Consider the following 20,117-nt stretch of genomic DNA (forward strand, 5'->3'; position numbering starts at 1 on the left):
ACCATCAACCCCATATATGTGGCGGCGGTAAATCCTCGCCCCGCTGAACTTACAAATGATTACTTTATACTGATTTTAATCGGGTTGTTTGTGTCATTTGTAAAATGCAGGTGGCACAGGGTTATGCCAACAGTGATAGTTTGTAAAACCAACAGGGGAGTGATTTGCTTCATTAAACTCTTCCACGATCAACCCGAGAGTCTACCGCTGCGAATACGACATTAAGCTACCGTGATTGAGGTAGCCTAGAAGAACTCTAATGGAGCAAATTGGAGACAATATTCAAGTGCAATTTATTTTTCAGATTGCCACGACCATTTTACGGTGTCTTTTCCCCCCTTTACGACATCTTTGTCATTTACTCTTGACTTGACCTCCTAGATTTCCCGTCCCTGACTGTAACTATGAAAAGTATAGTTACCTTGCATCTTTAGACAGGTTGAATTTTTCATCTTCAACGACGTAATCTTAACATCTGCACTCCAAGCACTATGTGGTTATTTTATACTTGTAATTATATATTTTGTAAAACAAATTGATTTTTATATATCACTTGCATTTCCACTCTTCTACTCTTATCATACAGAAAATCATAATTAGCTTTCCGTACAGATTGACGATTTTCCTTGCTCCAAAAATGCAATTACCCTAAATTTACAATATTAATAATACTTTCTTGGACGTGTTGTTTTATCGTAATAATAATCTCTTAAGTAATTCTGGCACCAAGGCTGCAAAACTCACACTCAGATCCAACTCCAGCATCAGATCGGCATTGTCAAATCACTGACCAAGTAAACGTAAGATTTCTCTTCTGAGTCATTATTAGATGAACCTGACGTTACATTTTAGAATTGTTTGTAATCCCTGTAACTTTAATCAAGGCCAGCTTTTTTTCCTGAACGATAAACGAATCTAGCTTAATTTACACAAGTATTTAATAGAATATTATATTATTTTCAGGGCCAAGTCAAAAAATGGTGGAAGATCTCTTCGGGAAAAATTGGAGAAAATTGGACTAAGTTTACCAGCCGGAAGAAGGAAAGCCGCTAATGTCACTCTGTTGACATCGCTGGTTGAAGGTATGTCAGTTTATAACAGCTGCATGTATCGGTGATGTATGTTTAGAGCTTCGAATAAATCTTGTCAAGATTTGAGATCCACGGAACATACCATGTCCTTCTGTATTTTAGGTATCTTCAAATTATTACTTAATACTGATCTGTCTGCCTACCTACATATCAGTCTTTGTAAACACCTGAGTTATACATGTATATAGTACGGTACTAAACGTCCGGCGCATACAGTTAACTGATGAGTCAAAACCAAGGTTATTAGTGTCAGTTGTAGTTGATGATGACACATGACCTAAGGTCTTTTAACATTCGACATCTAGGTGGCGCTCTTATTCTTAGCAAACGGCAGAGCCGTAAATGATTTAGCTGCCTGTCACATGATGTTTTCTTTCTTTTGAACGCTTCACAGTGAAATATTACGTGTATGACCGTTTCAATTAACTCGAAACATGAGATCAGACAATCTTTCCTTTGACTAACATTGCACATTTATAACAACATTTGTAATTTTAAAAAGCAACTGGTAATCTACATGAATTATTGTGAAGCGTTATCAATTGCCCCAAGTTATTATTTCTATACCAAGAGATGGTTGTAAATAATTCTCCTTAACATATATGGAATCTGAAAAAATATCTGAATATGATTTATTTGTTGTTGTTTTTTTTAGGGGGAGTCTGCTATTGTTTTTTGTGTGTTTCTTTATGAATTGCTGAGTATACGCTCTTTTAAGATTGTGCAAATGTTCGTGTAACAATAGTTATCGTAAAAATTGTGTCATCATAATAGTGATACCACTGACAATAAATAATTCAACATGTTGACCACAATCTTATGTAAGATGAAAAATCATTGTTAAAAATTTTCTGAAGGCAAACGTCATACGCTATTCAAAGCTTGCAGAAGTCAGAGGTCAAATTGTCACTTTTCTGCTACATGGAGGTCATTAATCAGAAACCTAGACGACGTAGATTTATTTGCTGCGAGTTGTAATTAATATCATGATTATTACCTAAAGGGTTCTTCATTTTAAATTGATTTTTTTTGTTGGATGACAAAACGGTCCCAATGGAAATAATAGAAATTGTAAATTCCAAAAGTATCAGAATTATCAACAATGAACTTGACAGTAACTATATTATTGTATTATTTATACTCATATACTCATACAACATACGTAAAACTACTGTAAACGAGAGAGAGAGAGAGAGAGAGAGAGAGAGAGGCAAATTCACAATAACATAAAAAAGCATTTGTATATATGTAACATTCAAAACAATTAAGAGAGACAGAAAGAAAGGGACAGTATATGTGCTATGCTTTTCATTTTCTTACCCATCCCATAAATCAGTCGGATAGACTGTGTCCTTTGTACTTTAGAGACATGTTTCCATTTTCTAGTCTGGTGCTATGTCGTGCCCGGCATTCGTACAATAACACGGCGATAAAGGAGATATGGAATGTGATTTCCCCCCAAATGAATGTTTTTCTATTTATGACCTACTGTATGAGCTGAGACCTACGTATTTATTATGCACTGTCTATATACAGCGACTCTATTTGAAATAATTACGATGCCATGGTAAATTATAGTCACTTGATTTAAGAAATGTTGACATTAAATTTTTGACACCAGGTTTTTTTTATATATTATGTTTACCTTATGAATTAAAATTATATTACTTGATGAATTTAAGTGGCCGTGACACACAGTCTTGCATTCTTATCTGAAAATTCTTATTAGCAATTCGAAACTGAATGTGAAGGAATAATAATGCACATATCGTATTTACTAATAATATTTCTGTTGAACATCTAATTAATTTAAAAATGACGCCAGGTTTTAGCACAGAGTCGGGATGAGTCATCAAACGTCACGAAATAAAAAAACGTATAACAGAGAATATGGTAACAAAGTCCATTTTAAAAACTGAATCAAACGTATATCCCGAAATATATCCCGGCGTTGAAAAATTTCTGTGTGATTCTGTAAGTAGTTCTTATAGACATAAAACCGAAATTGATTATATTGCATTTGAAAATGACGTAGGAAAAGCACATCGGTCTTGGTGTATGCCTTGAATTGCTTTTCCCTGTCGTTTTAGTACAGATCATATGTTTTGACGACATGTTTGACGAATGCCAAGGAAAGGTTATCCCCTGTTTAACAAAATTGCCGCTATAAACTCCTACACTGCTGAAAAATTCTTTCAACATCGCGCAGCACTCAAGACAAGCTGTGGTACTAATTAATTATGCGTTTGTACTTTGTAAAATTACCGAATTGGGGATCCGCATCAAAAGCGTAATCTTTTCAAGATTTTAGAAAGATAATCAAAGAGCTACTTGATAAAATCATAACTTACATTATTTCTTTCAACTAGGCAGTATAAAAGCGGAGTAGCAGCTTTTTTGAAATTCCCAACTTTCTTGATTATGCGGCTTTCTTTGAATCGTATAAAACAAGGTCTCTTTCAAAGGAAATTTTTATTCATCCAGAGCTATGTAACAGTATTGTGCTTAGGGTAACAGTCAACTTTGTATAGAATCTCTCTCTCTCTCTCTCTCTCTCTCTCTGAGATCTTTATTTGATCAACTTCATCCCTGAATTTATTTGACTGATGCACACAATTTACTTCTGTCTTCGTTGATTCTATTTCCCATTCATTTACATTTTTTGGTTATTTTTTTTAGGCGAGTCAATAAGATTGGCCCGAGATTTCGGCTACCTCGCCGAGACCGAATTTCCTGCCCGTCAGTGCGCGGAATACAACAGTAGGCAATATACAGATCCCAACGACTTGTTGACCCGCAAAAACATGATTCTAGCTTGCAAGTAAGTATCAAATTAATAAGAAAATGAAACATACCAAAACAAAGAGTTAAAAAATGCATTAAAGTGAATGTCCATGAAAATTATTATTTTTTATTATATGATAGATAGTCAATAAATACAGAAAATATAAGTTCTGGGGAAAAATGCTTTTGCAATAGAAAAATTTGTGTACCTACTAAGTGCTGGACACCACCATATTGCACGTGAATGATGTGAAAGCAGCTGATGGTATCCGAAGGGTTCGTTGAGTCAAGAGGTCGCTTTGTGTACACTGTATTGTTATAGTTCAGTATACACTACATCTCATAATCTAGTTAAGAGTGTAATATTCTCATAACATCGAAACTTTAACCTCACTAATGCTCGAGTCATGTTTGGTTTTAATTCAGCTGAGGTTTTTTTCTCCCCTTGTTTGTGTCGGAGTTGGTGAGTCAAGGAAGATTAAAATCTGTGACGATATCAATCCCGAATGAAAGGAAATAGACGATTCTATGACTTCCGGAAGTATCACTTGAAAACATGCCATTTATCTTTTTTTCAGGCTTGAAGTTAAAAGTATCGGATTCTATTTTAAATTCGGCATCACTGGCTGAGTGTTCTAACGCGTTCGCCTTTATCGACCACTGCCATCTCATTTTTGTCCGCGTGGGTTCGAATCTCAGGCTCGGCCAATGGGGTATATGGGATTGCTTGCCGATGGCTTTCCGTTTATCAATGCTTCTTCCCATTTTTCCCCGGGCTCTTCCTCCACCAGTTATACTGGCTTAAAGAAAATAATATATTCGGCTGTGGAGATTATATTAAATATCTTCTATAGGAAATAAATGAAATGCTGCATAGACTTTCCTTTTTAATCCTTTTATGTCATGGCAAAAAACACAAAATAAAGAATTTTATGTTGGAAATAGAAAATTGCTGCATCAATGCAATTCATTTTTATTTAAACTATAATTTTTCGTATCATTTAGAAGGGCAAGATCAATAACAACAACAAAAATAATGTCATTATAGACAACAACTAGCACCATTACGAGGCTACTACTGCTATCACAAGAACACACTACTACTACTACTACTACTACTACTACTACTACTACTACTGCTACTACTGCTAATAATAATAATAATTTTCTTCTAATTTCAGACAAGTTTTGAAGGAACTGGTAGACCTACTAAATCAGGATCGGTCACCTCTCGGGAATACACGTCCACAGATGATACTGGAGCCCAACATCCAGAGACATTTAACCCATTTCAGCCTGATTACGCACGGATTTGGTTCACCAGCTGTCGTCGCCTCCTTGACCGCTGTTCAGAACTATCTCAATGAAATGCTGAAACTCACAGATAAAAGCTTCGCAAACTCTTCGCAGAATTCGCAACTCTCAGGCGCTACAATGGACACAAAAAAGTCGGATAAAGATGAAAGAGATTGAAACATGATTCCTGATTTTCTGGATTCCAATCATTTGGTTTTAACTATTGTTGTCAAATTATGGGGTTTTGTTATGTACGAAGTGGATGGTCACTTGGTCAGATAATGGTGCACTCGGATTTTAACATGAATGCAACAGTGGATCTTTTAGTCGTGTTCTACGTTTCAATGGGATATTGCAATCAGATATGTCGGGAGGATGTGCAAATGTACAGGCTTATCTAATCGAGTCATATCCCATGTGTGATTTGTGATGAGACACAATGACGGATGTACTTGGACATCCCTAATGTAAACTACAGAGGGTCACCTATGATGTATGAATGAAGTTTAACTTTGCGCGTGTGTACGTGTGTGCGTGTGTCTGTGCTTTGTGTCTGAGATAATTAATCAGAAATCCGTTTATAGAGCATAAAAGTAAATATTTCAGACAAATCAACTATTCTCACCTAAAAAAGCATTCACTGCATCACCGGCAAAGGGATAAAGACTTGCACATTTTCCACTACCGTATATACTCGCTTATAAGTCGAGTCAAATTGCAAAGAACAAAGCTCCTGATATCTGTCGTTGCATAATGCGCCAACAAATTAGGGTCTATATTTTTGTTCTGCTGATTATTCCTAACAAACAGCACAGATCCAGATCTGCCGACGCATCCTGCAGCTGGACTCGTCTTATAAGCGAGTATATACGGTAAATTGTCATGTGAATGTGGAAAGACTATTTTGATTCGTATTTCTTTACTTAGAAATATGTTGGTATATCGATTTAGATTTGTGTTCCTTCTTGAAATTGTGGATGCTGATTATATGCGGACGTAGTAAACTGAAAGCATGTGCAGGATTTTTTGGACAGTGGACATGCTTCAAGACGTGATGATCTCTTCTGAATGAAAGATGGTGATAGAGAGCACCATTTGAAAACGGTATACACCGAATATTAATGTATAGACTTGCATTTGAATACAGTTGTTGAATTTGACTTTTCATCGCAGTTGTTCATAAAATTTGTAAGATACTGTACTTTTTACATTAATGAATTTGTGAATACTTGTTGTATAATTCCTTACAATATATTTATATGTTACATTTTTCTATCAAAACAAATGGGCACGTATGATTCACAGAAATCATACTGAAAGGTTAAAAAGAGCCGAATGATATTAAATTACAATAAAAATGGGAAGAAAAAAACTGCATCGGCTTGAAGTCCAAAAAAGACTTCTTAATTTTAGTCTCCATGAAATTGATATGTTGATTGTATAAAATGCAAAGTGCCTTGCCAAACTAATTAAGTTGTCTTGCCATTTGCACATATATCTATATAGCCTACACTACTATGACATGTGCAATGAAAGGAGATGCTAAGCCAAGCGTTGTCTTGGTAACAGCATATGTGGCATTTTATGTCATTATTTTTATTGTATAGTATACATGTCAAATTATGTAATATTTTGCAAATCTTTAATGTCCAGCTGTCTCGTAATTTTTTGTTTACGGAAATGATCTCCTCAGACGAAAAGACGCAAGTTGAAGAAAAAAAAAATGTTTCACATTTCAAAGGATTTTTATTGGATGCATTTAAGGTAATTAAATCAATATAAATTTGCAAGATATTATCTAAATTAAGTCGGAAAAATATTTTCACTTGCCATTTGCTTATATTTGCTATAGATCGGGCTTTTCATTATAAATTTATTTTTGCACAAGTTCGCGAGATGGCGTTCTTGTTAATTCAAAATGTAAGGCCACTGTAAGTGTTGGACAATTCCATGTGCTTGTAATCTGCATCATATTAGTTGCGACAGACATTCATACGTTTGTCAAAATCGATAATTAATGTGATGCGAATAGGTACCCGCAAGAGCTTTCCAATAATTTTTATTTTTGCCCTTTCAGAATAATTTTGTATGTGGTATTTCATTCTTGGTTAAGACGGGTCAGTATGTTTTCTATGTTTGCTAAAACATCATTTGTGTTGATTCAAAGCTCTGGTACCGGATATTAATCTGGTGTCAAGTAACTCTAGTCGATAAATGTTCTTTTTGTATGTTTTCAAATTTTCTGACAACTATGTCAGAGTCGAATTTGTACATGACATTAATTTTCTTCTGAAAAGTATTTATTAAATTGATTAAACTGAGTCAAAAGAAGTTATTTGTCTTCTTCATTTATCCAGGGATTTCATCTTTTCTTTTAGCTCTTACTTCTTCATTTACGTCTATTTACTTTCATCTTGCAAAAGTACATGCACGAATATTATGTTTGTTCAAGTATGGTACACTGCCAATTGCGAATAGCATAGACTCAGATATGTTGTCACATAATGCGTATAACATAGACACAGACATGTTGTCACATAATGCGTATAGCATAGACACAGGTCTGCTGTCACATAATGCGTATAACATAGACACAGGTCTGCTGTCACATAATGCGTATAGCATAGACACAGGTCTGCTGTCACATAATGCGTATAACATAGACACAGGTCTGCTGTCACATAATGCGTATAGCATAGACACAGGTCTGCTGTCACATAATGCGTATAACATAGACACAGGTCTGCTGTCACATAATGCGTATAGCATAGACACAGGTCTGCTGTCACATAATGCGTATAGCATAGACACAGGTCTGCTGTCACATACTGCGTATAACATAGACACAGGTATGCTGCCACACAATACGTATAGCATAGACACAGGTCTGCTGTCACACAATGCGTATAGCATAGACACAGGTCTGCTGTCACATAATGCGTATAGCATAGACACAGGTCTGCTGTCACATAATGCGTATAGCATAGACACAGGTCTGCTGTCACATAATGCGTATAGCATAGACACAGGTCTGCTGTCACATAATGCGTATAACATAGACACAGGTCTGCTGTCACATAATGCGTATAGCATAGACACAGGTCTGCTGTCACATAATGCGTATAGCATAGACACAGGTCTGCTGTCACATACTGCGTATAACATAGACACAGGTATGCTGCCACACAATACGTATAGCATAGACACAGGTCTGCTGTCACATAATGCGTATAGCATAGACACAGGTCTGCTGTCACATAATGCGTATAGCATAGACACAGGTCTGCTGTCACATAATGCGTATAGCATAGACACAGGTCTGCTGTCACATAATGCGTATAGCACAGACACAGGTCTGCTGTCACATAATGCGTATAACATAGACACAGGTATGCTGTCACACAATACGTATAGCATAGACACAGGTCTGCTGTCACATACTGCGAATAGCTCAAACCCAGGTCTGCTGACACACAATACGTATAGCAGAGACCCAGGTATGCTGTCACATAATGCGTATAGCACAAACCCAGGTCTGCTGTCACATAATGTGTTTATACTACAGACACAGGTTTGCTGTCACATAATGCGAATAGCTCAAACCCCAGTCTGCTGTCACATAATGCGAAGAGCACAGACCCACGTCTGCTGTCATATAATGCGAACAGCACAGACCCACGTCTGCTGTCACATAATGCGTATAGCACAGACCCACATCTGCTGTCACATAAAGCGTATAACAAAGACCCACGTCTGTCACAATAATAGCACAGACCCACGTCTGCTGTCACATAATGAGTATAGCACAGACTCACGTCTGCTGTCACATAAAGCGTATAACACAGACCCACGTCGGCTGTCACAATGCGAATAGCACAGACCCACGTCTCCTGTCACATAATGCGAACAGCACAGACCCACGTCTGCTGTCACAATGCAAATAGCACAGACCCACGTCCGCTGTTACATAATGCATATATCATAGACCCACGTCTGCTGTCACATAATGAGTATAGCACAGACCCACGTCTGCTGTCACATAATGCTAATAGCACAGATCCACGTCTGCTGTCACATAATGAGTATAGCACAGACCCACGTCTGCTGTCACATAATGCTAATAGCACAGATCCACGTCTGCTGTCACATAATGAGTATAGCACAGACCCACGTCTGCTGTCACATAATGCTAATAGCACAGATCCACGTCTGCTGTCACATAATGCGAATAGCTCAAACCCAAGTCTGCTGTCACATAATGCGAATAGCACAGACCCACGTCTGCTGTCACATAATGCTAATAGCACATATCCACGTCTGCTGTCACATAATATGCCAACTTTGGTCTGGAAATCACCCTGGAGCTTGAGATTTGGACAACTCACAAACAACCTTTAACTCAGATTCAAGCTCATAGTTGTACACAATTTAACCATGTGGCTTTTCAAAATTAGCGTATTTTGTAACGGGTTGACACAGTCTCAAACAATTTAGGATCTCCATGCCAGATCTGCAGTCCAATAATGATCGGAATCATGGTTGCTCGTAAATGAATGCATGGTGTACATACAAAAGCAAGTCGATAAAAAGTTTGACAAGCAAACATTCTCGAGCGAGGTCTCTCCCAATGTCCAAAACGCGATTCCATATCATGTTCACTTTAGCATTCTTTAATTGTTTTCTCTGACGTCATCATTGACATCGCAATTTATTTGATTTTGATATACTACAATAACTGGGAGAAAAAATGCACTTTTAACTTAAAAATTACAATGTCGTGGCGCATAGATGTCCTGTTCTAACCTGCACCCCCCCCCCCCCAAAAAAAAAGAAGAAATATTTGTAAATGTCTAGATTTCAACATTGAAGAGTTGTCAGACTTATAAATCAATCTTTTAATCCATGTATCTATCGACAGTGTCATTATCTTAGTAAGCAATACGAATTAATCAAATATGCGAAATTGTTTAAATTTTTTTTTTTTTAATTGAAAGAGAGTATTAGATTATTTAATGCAAAGAATTAATAAACCGCTTTGATACCACCGACGTAACGTTTGAAAGTTGGATTAATGACGAATATGTTGTTTCATGAATCGTGTCCTCGTGCTAGAATAGCGAATGAGATGATCTATTTTCATGTTTAGCAGAATGCATAAGCTGTATATATCACGGTCACCATTATACTCACATTTAGATTACATCAAAATTAATAACATATGTCCATAATTCTACCCATGCCGTGCCAATAATTGAGCAAAACAATGAAGATTTTTTATTTTTAAAATAACGGTGCAAATGGATTGTAAGCATGGTAGCATCCGTTTCTTTCTTCTTTTTATTTTTTAAATAGTAAACAAATGTTAAATATTCTCCGGTTAAATTGCAAAGTTAATTCGTGATTTTGGGCCCATTCTTAAAATATGAAGTGCGTTTGAATCGTCATTAGTTTAAATACACTTTATATGCGTTAAAATAGAGTTTGACATTTATAGCTGTGTGTTTCTGAAATCGAATCATAAATGACATGTCATGAAGTGGTAAAAACAGTACAAGTATCGATAGTCACGGTGACAATCCCAAATTACTGTCAATTTCATGTATATATCCAAAAATACTGTCGGTTCATGCATTTAGTTGAGTGCTGAATTTCACCTATCGAGTGAGTTCTCGTCCACCTCTAGACCTAAAACCATAATATAAATAAAAAAATGTCTTACATTTTTTATTAAGAAAAAAGAACTATAACTTATAGAGTGATCTGCTAACTTACGTGCTTATCGTACGGATAACCAAATTGTTTGAACAATGCCAGGCTTAGGAAAAATGACGGAAACCAATAATTTTAGTAATAATAATAATAATAATAATAATTATAATAATTATAATAATTATAATAATAATAATAATAATAATAATAAAGAAGACTAGTAGTATTATTAATAGTAATAGTAGATGTAGTAATAATAGCAGTAGTAGTAGCAGTAGTAATGATTCATGGGAATAGTTAAGAAATAGTTACTAGGTACTCATTATTGCAAGATTTGCCATAAACTGATGTCTGAAAGTTTGATAAGATTACATTGTGAAGGTTAGATTTTTTATGTAGTAGAAGTTCCCCATTAATTCTCAGTTGGAGTATCGAATATCATTCTTACTTCTATATCATTCCACCCAGGGTTTGACTCAGTTGGTGGCATCTCTAGGGGCTCGACTGAATGCCCAAATAATATTCCACCCAGGGTTTGACTCAGTTGGTGGCATCTTTAGGGGTTCGACTGAATGCCTAAATAACATTCCACCTAGGGTTCAGTTGGTAGCATCTACAGAGACTGGACTGAATGCTTCTGTATCATTCCACCCCGGGTTCGATTCATTTGGTAGCATATCAAGGTATTCGACTGACTGCCCAGTTGACCTGCAGTGGTTGGCGAGTTTCGTGTTAGTTTTCTTGAAAATGTGGCTCTTGTGGTAGTTCTTTTTTTTTTTTCTTCTAAAAATCAGCGGTCTCCCCATCACATTGAGCAACAAGATTTTGCAAGTCATCGGATAGATTACTTCGGTTCTTGATTTACCATTTTCCAAAAAGACAGAAGAAATAGAAAGTTCCTTTAATAAGATCTCAAACAATTAAAGATTTATGACGTATAAATTAGCGAAGTTTAAGCAGATTTATAACTAAATGACTTAGAGATTATTTAAAATAATTAAATTTAAAGAAAATTTTCATTCGAAGAATTAGAGAATTTGGTTCTGTTAAAATTCAGCTAATCTTAAAATGATCAAACGAATGAAAAGACCCTCCCTCACCATGAGAACTATCTGAATACAGTGACTTGTCTAGGATTCCCATTGGACATAACAAACTGAGATGAAATAGACTATGTCATTCCATGTTTATTTCAGAGATTACATGTCAGATCTGACAGGAAATACACAGTAAGGATTGAACATTAAACGCTTCACATGGATACATATCAAAATATTGAGGAAACACACACCGTATATATTTGCTAACAAGTCCAACTGCACACTGGAAAGACCCAGATCTGCCGTCTCATAATGCGCGGACAGATCTGGATTTGCGCGGTTTCTTCGAAGTAATCAGTAGAATAAAAAACGTACACCCTGATCATTATACCTCGGCATATCAGGATCTTTGTTGTTTGCAGTTTGACTCGACTTATAAGAGAGTAAATACGATACGGTATACAAATTAGTTAGAATGGGTTAAAAGCACAACATAAAATTGGTTGTCGCAATGTAGGAAATAGAGATGACAAATATTTGTTTTGCTCTACTGAGATAATTTTAAATGCTCCCACCCAAACAACCTCATGGACAATCATCAAATAAGCAATAATAGACAAGTCAGTCGCATTGACATGTTGATCAGATTAGCTGCAAGCGATGGTATTAACAGTTACAATGATGCGACATATTGATATGCTGCAATAAAGAATATGTCAAGAATAGTGTTATGATGGGAAAACATATATCTGTAAAATGCATTACTTTTTTTCCTATTTGGCAGAATAGTTACAAAAAAGGTATCAGCACACAAAATGCCATGCTACAGTGTCGACAGCTCAATAGATATAAAGCTAGAAGAGGCATTAGTTGTAAAATGTATAATTATCACCATAAATTAAAAGTTTATGATGTTATTTTATTTGTGACGAACGAGAACACATACATATTAGAGACCAGTCGTTTTCAAAGCTCATAATTGCATTCAAATGTTTTGCAACTGGTTAGGAAAGATCACAAAACTTATGGTGTTCAAAGAAATCACGAAACACAGATTAACTCTTTTAATTTAAAGTTTAATTGTCTGGTTTTACAACTTTCTTTAAATATCATTTGACACAGTATTACGAGAGTTATACATAATTATTGAGCATTACTGAAAAAAGCTATATCAATAAAATATGTAAATGCAAATTAATAATTTTTCATTCAAAAACTCTCTCACACGCACATTTACATGCACAAAGTCAGACACAAATTAAGAATATACACGAAACTTAACATACATCAAGAAAAATAAGATATTACTCAGGCTGGGGAGTAATACATAAAATTACACACTCAATAGTAGACACGCATTTGACTAGTATTCTACAAGATGGTAAACTTTATAAAATGGCACACTTCTTTTTCGAAGGCAAATGTTTTCTTATACAACTCATCTAAATTGTTTTCCATTCATTTTCAAAACAATGGTTTTATATGGAATTAAATGATCAATGTTTGGGTATTTATCGACTTGTAAATTTTACCAAATCACTCACAATGTTAATATAAAGTCTTTCGGACTTTATTTACTTTGTGAATGTTTAGGCATAATTCGAATTTACTTCCCTTCTGTCATCAGATCGGCAAATACCATCACCAAAACATAAATTTTTTTGTAGATCGAAGTTTCATTTCGTCAGCCTCTTAACTGCGACAGAATACATAGCCCGAACTTCGCTAGATATGAGTCATCGATTTTTTTCTCCAGTTTTCAAACGGTGGCAGGGTCCAGTTTCGTAAATTGGCCCCAGCCAAATTTCTTAACTTAAGGCTATGGTGCTAGTTTTTCAGCTATTATTGTTTACTATTTAAAGATATTGATATACTTGTGAACTAGGTGTTTCGGGCATGTGTTGTTGTTGAAACTGATGTCAGGCACGTACACCTTCCATAGTTACTCTGCAGAATGTTGTTAGTGAAATACCGATAGTCGGCTTGTATGAGGCGCCGTAGCGGACAAAAGCTGATCCAATGAGAAAGTTGCAGTTGAAATTTCGGTGTCATATGTCGAGAAATCCAATATCAAGTGTTGAATCAAATTGCGTGTCCTTAAAGTTACATTTTCTATATCGAGATGTTAGATTTTATATGTTGAATTTATACGGTGGTGGTTTAAAGTTCTATTTCCTATGTCGACGTTTTACAGTGTATATTTTTAATTACACAGCGGTGGTTGAAATTTCATTATGTCAAAAATCCCTAATTCACACGTTATATGTAACTGTTTGTGATGAAAGTTCCATTTCATATGGCGAGTATTTAGATTTCATCTGTTGAATGTCACAGCAAGGAGAAGCAGCCTCCTTGTTTAAAAATAACATGGTCCATTCACGAGAGCGACCTCCAGCGAAGAAATTTATAGTAATTCTCGACCTGGGAATGGTAACTTTCAGACTGTAAATGCATGAAATGTAATGGTGCCTCATAATTAAATACATGAATGATGTATCTTAATACTCGATATTATTTTGATGTGTTAAAATGGACATTGTAATGTTACTTTTAACACCAAGACATCATTTCACCATATAAAAAATGATAATTCTGACAAGCACAATAAAATGTCCAATCACTGCTGTGTAATTCAACAGATATAGTCTAAAAACTCAACATACGAAATGGAACTTTCAGCACAACCAATGTGATTCAACATGTTGAATTGAAACTCTCGACATATGACATTAAAATTTCTACAACCGCCGTGTAATTCAGAAGATACAATCTAAAACCTCGACATTGGACATCGCATTTTCAACCAGTGCCGTAATTCAACAGATGAAATTTAAATACTCAACATAAACTCTTTGAACCCATACGTAAATTAGGAATCCTCGACGTATGACATTGACATTTCAACCACCGCCGTGTAATTCAAACGACACAATCTGAAACCTCGACATAGAAAATATAACGTTTAACCACTACTGTTTAATTAAACAGATGCAATCTAAAATCTCGACCTAGAAAATGGAATTTTAAGGACAAGTATTTTTGATACAACACGTGAAATTTGAATTCTGGATATATGACATTAAATTTTCAATGGCAACGTTCTGATTGGACCAGCTTTTGTCCGCTAGGGAGCCTCATAGGCTAGGAAGAAGAGCTAGCCTCCCATAGCAGTAAACACATGGGTTTGGGGCAAGTAGAATATCTCAAAAACGGCTTGGATGACAACTATTTTCAGTTGCATTAGCCTGTTTACTACACACTGTTTTGCAGAAGTGTCATCTAGGAAAAGGGCTTATATTTGCACTGTGAGCACCACATTGTGTCAAAAATGACGTTCGGACATGAAAATTGCAGGTAGAAATTTGTGGTTTGGGTGCATAAACTTGTTTTGCTATGAACTGCCATTGACTTCTCTGGTCAAGTGGATACTATTCTTATGCTTTGTTTTAATATAGGTATCTAAAAATATGGACCCTTTTGACCTCACTTGTGATTTGATTTTTTAATGATTTTTTTTATACCAGGTAGCTGATTGGATCATTAAATTTGTATATAAAACTGGCCCCTGCCCCCCAAAAGCAAAATCACGTCCATTTTTAGTGAAATTCCTTGCTTGACATATGACCCTGACCTTTATCAAAAGCTGCTGAAACTTGCTGTCGAAGCGAAATGCAATAATTTCCGAAGATTGGCTTGTAAAGTTTTTCCTTCTGAATTCATATAAGTCGTTCACTGGTGGATATAATTTTGTATAAGTATAATAATGAGCCTTGGCTATGAAATAAATGTTTCATCCATGTTATTCTGTTTGACCGCCAACATTTTAGATTAAGAAATACATTCAATATCTGTGAGAAAAAATATTTAAAGACAAAGTTAGTGATTATCAACATTTTCCTGGAATGTGTAGAGATAGCAAGTGCCATTTAAATTTTAAATAACAAAAGTAGATTCCAGTTTCATTTATAACTTGTCCACTTTTAATAATAAATATTACAGAACAACGACGGGAAATATATTTCATTCAACAAGAATTGCATAACACAGAAGACAAGGAGTGTACTGGAGGTGCAATGAAATCTAATTTATGATAAGGGGCATATTCCTATGATTAATTGGCAATTAAAATATATTTGATGAAACAACACTTCATCAAACATCACACGTTCATTTATCACCTGAAGACTCATAACATATCTGATGACAACTGCCAATACATTGAAAATGTGACGTCACGCTTCAGCATTGAAACATTAAGTGACCTACACGACTATAACTTGAATACAGATACATTAGTATTGCTTGACATTTGTAAAGAATACATAAAACCTATGTGTAACAAATTATAAGTTCGATTGCACACTGCTGCAATGCCCGTTGCTTACCTCATGATGCGAGTTTCAAGACAGAAGCTGAGGTTTTTTACTATGACACTTTTCTGATGATTCAAAGTGGAATTCGCTGTCGAATTTGTGTGATAACTCATAGATATGCAATGCAAATAACGAAAGCAACACACCTATTGGCGACAAGATAAACAAAATCTGATAGTGCAGACGACGGGTCGATGTCACGAAATTCATTATATATCTAAACGCATGTAATATTTGATGATAAGGCAACGATCCTAAGCATTCCAGTAAATAGCCAGTAAATAGCTTTAGATATGTACGTAAGTAAATAGCTTTATATGTACACGCCAACAAATAGCCAGTAAATAGCTTGAGAAAAGCGTGTCTGTAAATAGCAATATCTTCAGATAGGCATACCAGTATAACGTCTTAGACATACAAGCCAGAAAATAGATTTAGACAGGATTATAAGTTAATAGCCAGAAAATAGATTTAGACATGCTTGCTAGTTAATAGTCAGTAAATAGATTTAAATAGGGTTAATAGTTAATAGCCAGAAAATAGATTTAAACAGGCTTGATAGTTAATAGCCAATAAATAGATTTAGACAGGCTAGATAGTTAATAGCCAGTAAATAGATTTAGACAAGCTTGATAATTAATAGCCAGTAAATAGATTTAGACAAACTTGATTGTTAATAACCAGTAAATAGATTTAGGCATGATTTATAGTTAATAGCCAGTAAATAGATTTAGACAGGCTTGCTAGTTAATAGCCAGTAAATAGATTCATACATGCTTGGTAGTTAATAGCCAGTAAATATATTTAGACAGGCTTGATAGTTAATAGCCAATAAATAGATTTAGACAGGCTAGATAGTTAATAGCCAGTAAATAGATTTAGACAAGCTTGATAATTAATAGCCAGTAAATAGATTTAGACAAACTTGATTGTTAATAACCAGTAAATAGATTTAGACAAGCTTGATAATTAATAGCCAGTAAATAGATTTAGACGAGCTTGATAGTTAATATCCAGTAAATAGATTTAGACATGATTTCTAGTTAATAGCCAGTAAATAGATTTAGACGAGCTTGATAGTTAATATCCAGTAAATAGATTTAGACATGATTTCTAGTTAATAGCCAGTAAATAGATTTAGACAGGCTTGCTAGTTAATAGCCAGTAAATAGATTCATACATGCTTGGTAGTTAATAGCCAGTACATATATTTAAACAGGCTTGATAGTTAATAACCAGTAAACAGATTTAGACATGCTTAATAATTAATGGCCAGTAAATAGATTTAGACAGGCTTGATAGTTAATAACCAGTAAATAGATTTAGACATGCTTTCTAGTTAACAGCTAGTAAATAGATTTAAACAGGCTTGTTAGTTAATGACCAGTAAAAAGATTTAGACAGGCTTGATAGTTAATAGCCAATAAATAGATTTAGACAGGCTAGATAGTTAATAGCCAGTAAAAAGATTTAGACAGGCTTAATAGTTAATAGCCAGTAAATAGATTTAGACAGGTTTGATAGTTAATAACCAGTAAATAGATTTAGACAAGCTTGATAGTTAATAGCCAGTAAATAGATTTAGACAGCCTTGATAGTTAATAGAGAAAAATAGATTTAGACAGGTTTGATAGTTAATAGCCAGTAAATAGATTTTGGCATGCTTTCTAGTTAACAGCCAGTAAATAGATTTAGACAGGCTTGTTAGTTAATAACCAGTAAATATATTTAGACAGGCTTGTTAGTTAATAAAAAGTAAATAGATTTAGACAGGCTTGATAGTTAATAACCAGTAAATAGATTTAGACAGGCTTGATAGTTAATAGGCAATAAATAGATTTAGACAGGCTAGATAGTTAATAGCCAGTAAAAAGATTTAGACGGGCTTAATAGTTAATAGCCAGTAAATAGATTTAGACAGGCTTGACAGTTAATAACCAGTAAATAGATTTAGACAGGCTAGATAGTTAATAGCCAGTAAAAAGATTTTGGCATGGTTTCTAGTTAACAGCCAGTAAATAGATTTAGACAGGCTTGTTAGTTAATAACCAATAAATATATTTAGACAGGCTTGTTAGTTAATAACCAGTAAATACATTTAGACAGGCTTGATAGTTAATAACCAGTAAATAGATTTAGACAGGCTAGATAGTTAATAGCCAGTAAATATATTTTGGCATGCTTTCTAGTTAACAGCCAGTAAATAGATTTAGACAGGCTTGTTAGTTAATAACCAGTAAATATATTTAAAAAGGCTTGATAGTTAATAACCAGTGAATAGATTTAGCAGGCTTGATAGTTAATAACCAGTAAATAAATTTAAACAGACTTGATAATTAATAGCCAGTAAATAGATTTAGACAGGCATGCCAGTCAATAGCTTTCTAGCAAATGCCGAACAATTTAGACAGGTGGAAGAAGATCTGTTTGAAATACAGTGTTATAATTATTAAAATGGTTGATGGATAAATTCTATGACGACATGAAAACTGGATTTCACTGATACATACGATTGAACATGAAGTAAGACCAACTTTTACTGAGACACATTTTTTGTACATAGAGTAAGACTTAATTTCACTGATATATGTATATTTTACATATAATAATACTAAATTTCAATGATATATATTCGTTGTACACAGAGAAAGACTGAGTTTCACCGACACACACACACAGATATATATATTATATATATATATATATATATATATATATATATATATATATATATATATATATATATATATATATATATATATATATATATATATATATTGTATATGGAGTAAGATTGAAATTTACCGATACAAATTTATTGTACATGAAGTAAGACTGAATTTCACCTATATATACTTACTGTACATGGTGCAAGACTGAATTTCACCGATACATATTTATTGTACATAGAGTAAGACTCAAATTTACTGATATATGAATTTGAGTCCTTCTCTATGTACAATAAATATTCATTCTACATTATAAGAAAACTTTTACAGTACACAAAGGATGACTGCTTGTGAGTATCCTGAAGACAGTATGTTTAATATGCCACATACAAATAACACAGTATCTGGGGTTTTCAAAAGATGAACTAACCGGTGTATCAATCCGAGAACTTTGCTGGTTAAGGTCAAATTTATATTAATTCAAGATGGAAAAAGATCAAATGGAATACGAACTGCGTAATTAAAAAGAAATAAAAAATATGTGCACAAAGACTGCTTATTCAATTACAAAGGCATTTACCAGGCCATACAGTCATGATGTGTATAACTTTTTTAAAAAAATGAACATGGTAGCACGACATTTTTACAATGATAAACATTATTTAATGGATAATAGAAACACATTATTATAAGGTCACGTCTGTATTCTGTAGTAAAGAGGAAACTAATGTTGATCCTGTTCTGTTTCAATGCAGTCTCTCTTAGTATATCATTTATTATATGATTATTTACAGTGAAGTTTCCAATACAATTTTCTTCGTATTTCCCATAATATTTAGTCACAGAGTTGTACATTTGCGTATTCACCCGTAGTGATAGTCCAAAATGATTGCTACCACAACCTTGTCTAACTAGAAGCGTAGCTTTCTTTCTTTACGTTTTATAAATTACCCCAGTCACCATTTAGAAGCAAAGCATTTGTACCTCGATAAATATCATCAACCAGTAACTGAAAGCACCTATGCTGTTAATCTATACGATCTGTCACCTTTTCGTCAGTTAGTAACCTTTTTCTATCGTAAGCCTTTTTGTACTGAACAGTTTGACAGATGATAACTAAGTAATCGAAAAAGTCGTTATCGTCAGTCTCTCAGA

At 34.5% G+C, this 20,117-nt stretch overlaps 1 protein-coding gene across 5 annotated transcripts in view; it reads left to right on the forward strand.

The window, feature by feature from the left end:
• Positions 1–7,502, forward strand: part of LOC149806481 (transcription factor AP-2-beta-like) — a 59,155-nt gene extending 51,653 nt beyond the window's left edge. For all 5 annotated transcript variants that reach the window (XM_089953657.1, XM_089953667.1, XM_089953641.1 and 2 more), the window contains exons 5-7: positions 964–1,082; positions 3,771–3,912; positions 5,057–7,502. In XM_089953657.1, coding sequence (XP_089809783.1) covers positions 964–1,082; positions 3,771–3,912; positions 5,057–5,348 — 553 coding nt within the window. In that variant the 3' untranslated portion in view covers positions 5,349–7,502. The remainder of the gene's footprint in view (positions 1–963; positions 1,083–3,770; positions 3,913–5,056) is intronic.
• The last annotated feature ends 12,615 nt before the right edge of the window (positions 7,503–20,117 follow it).

Source organism: Sinohyriopsis cumingii, chromosome 1 (assembly GCF_028554795.1).
Source record: "Sinohyriopsis cumingii isolate HCF-2022 chromosome 1, ASM2855479v2, whole genome shotgun sequence".
NCBI classification, from domain to species: domain Eukaryota; kingdom Metazoa; phylum Mollusca; class Bivalvia; order Unionida; family Unionidae; genus Sinohyriopsis; species Sinohyriopsis cumingii.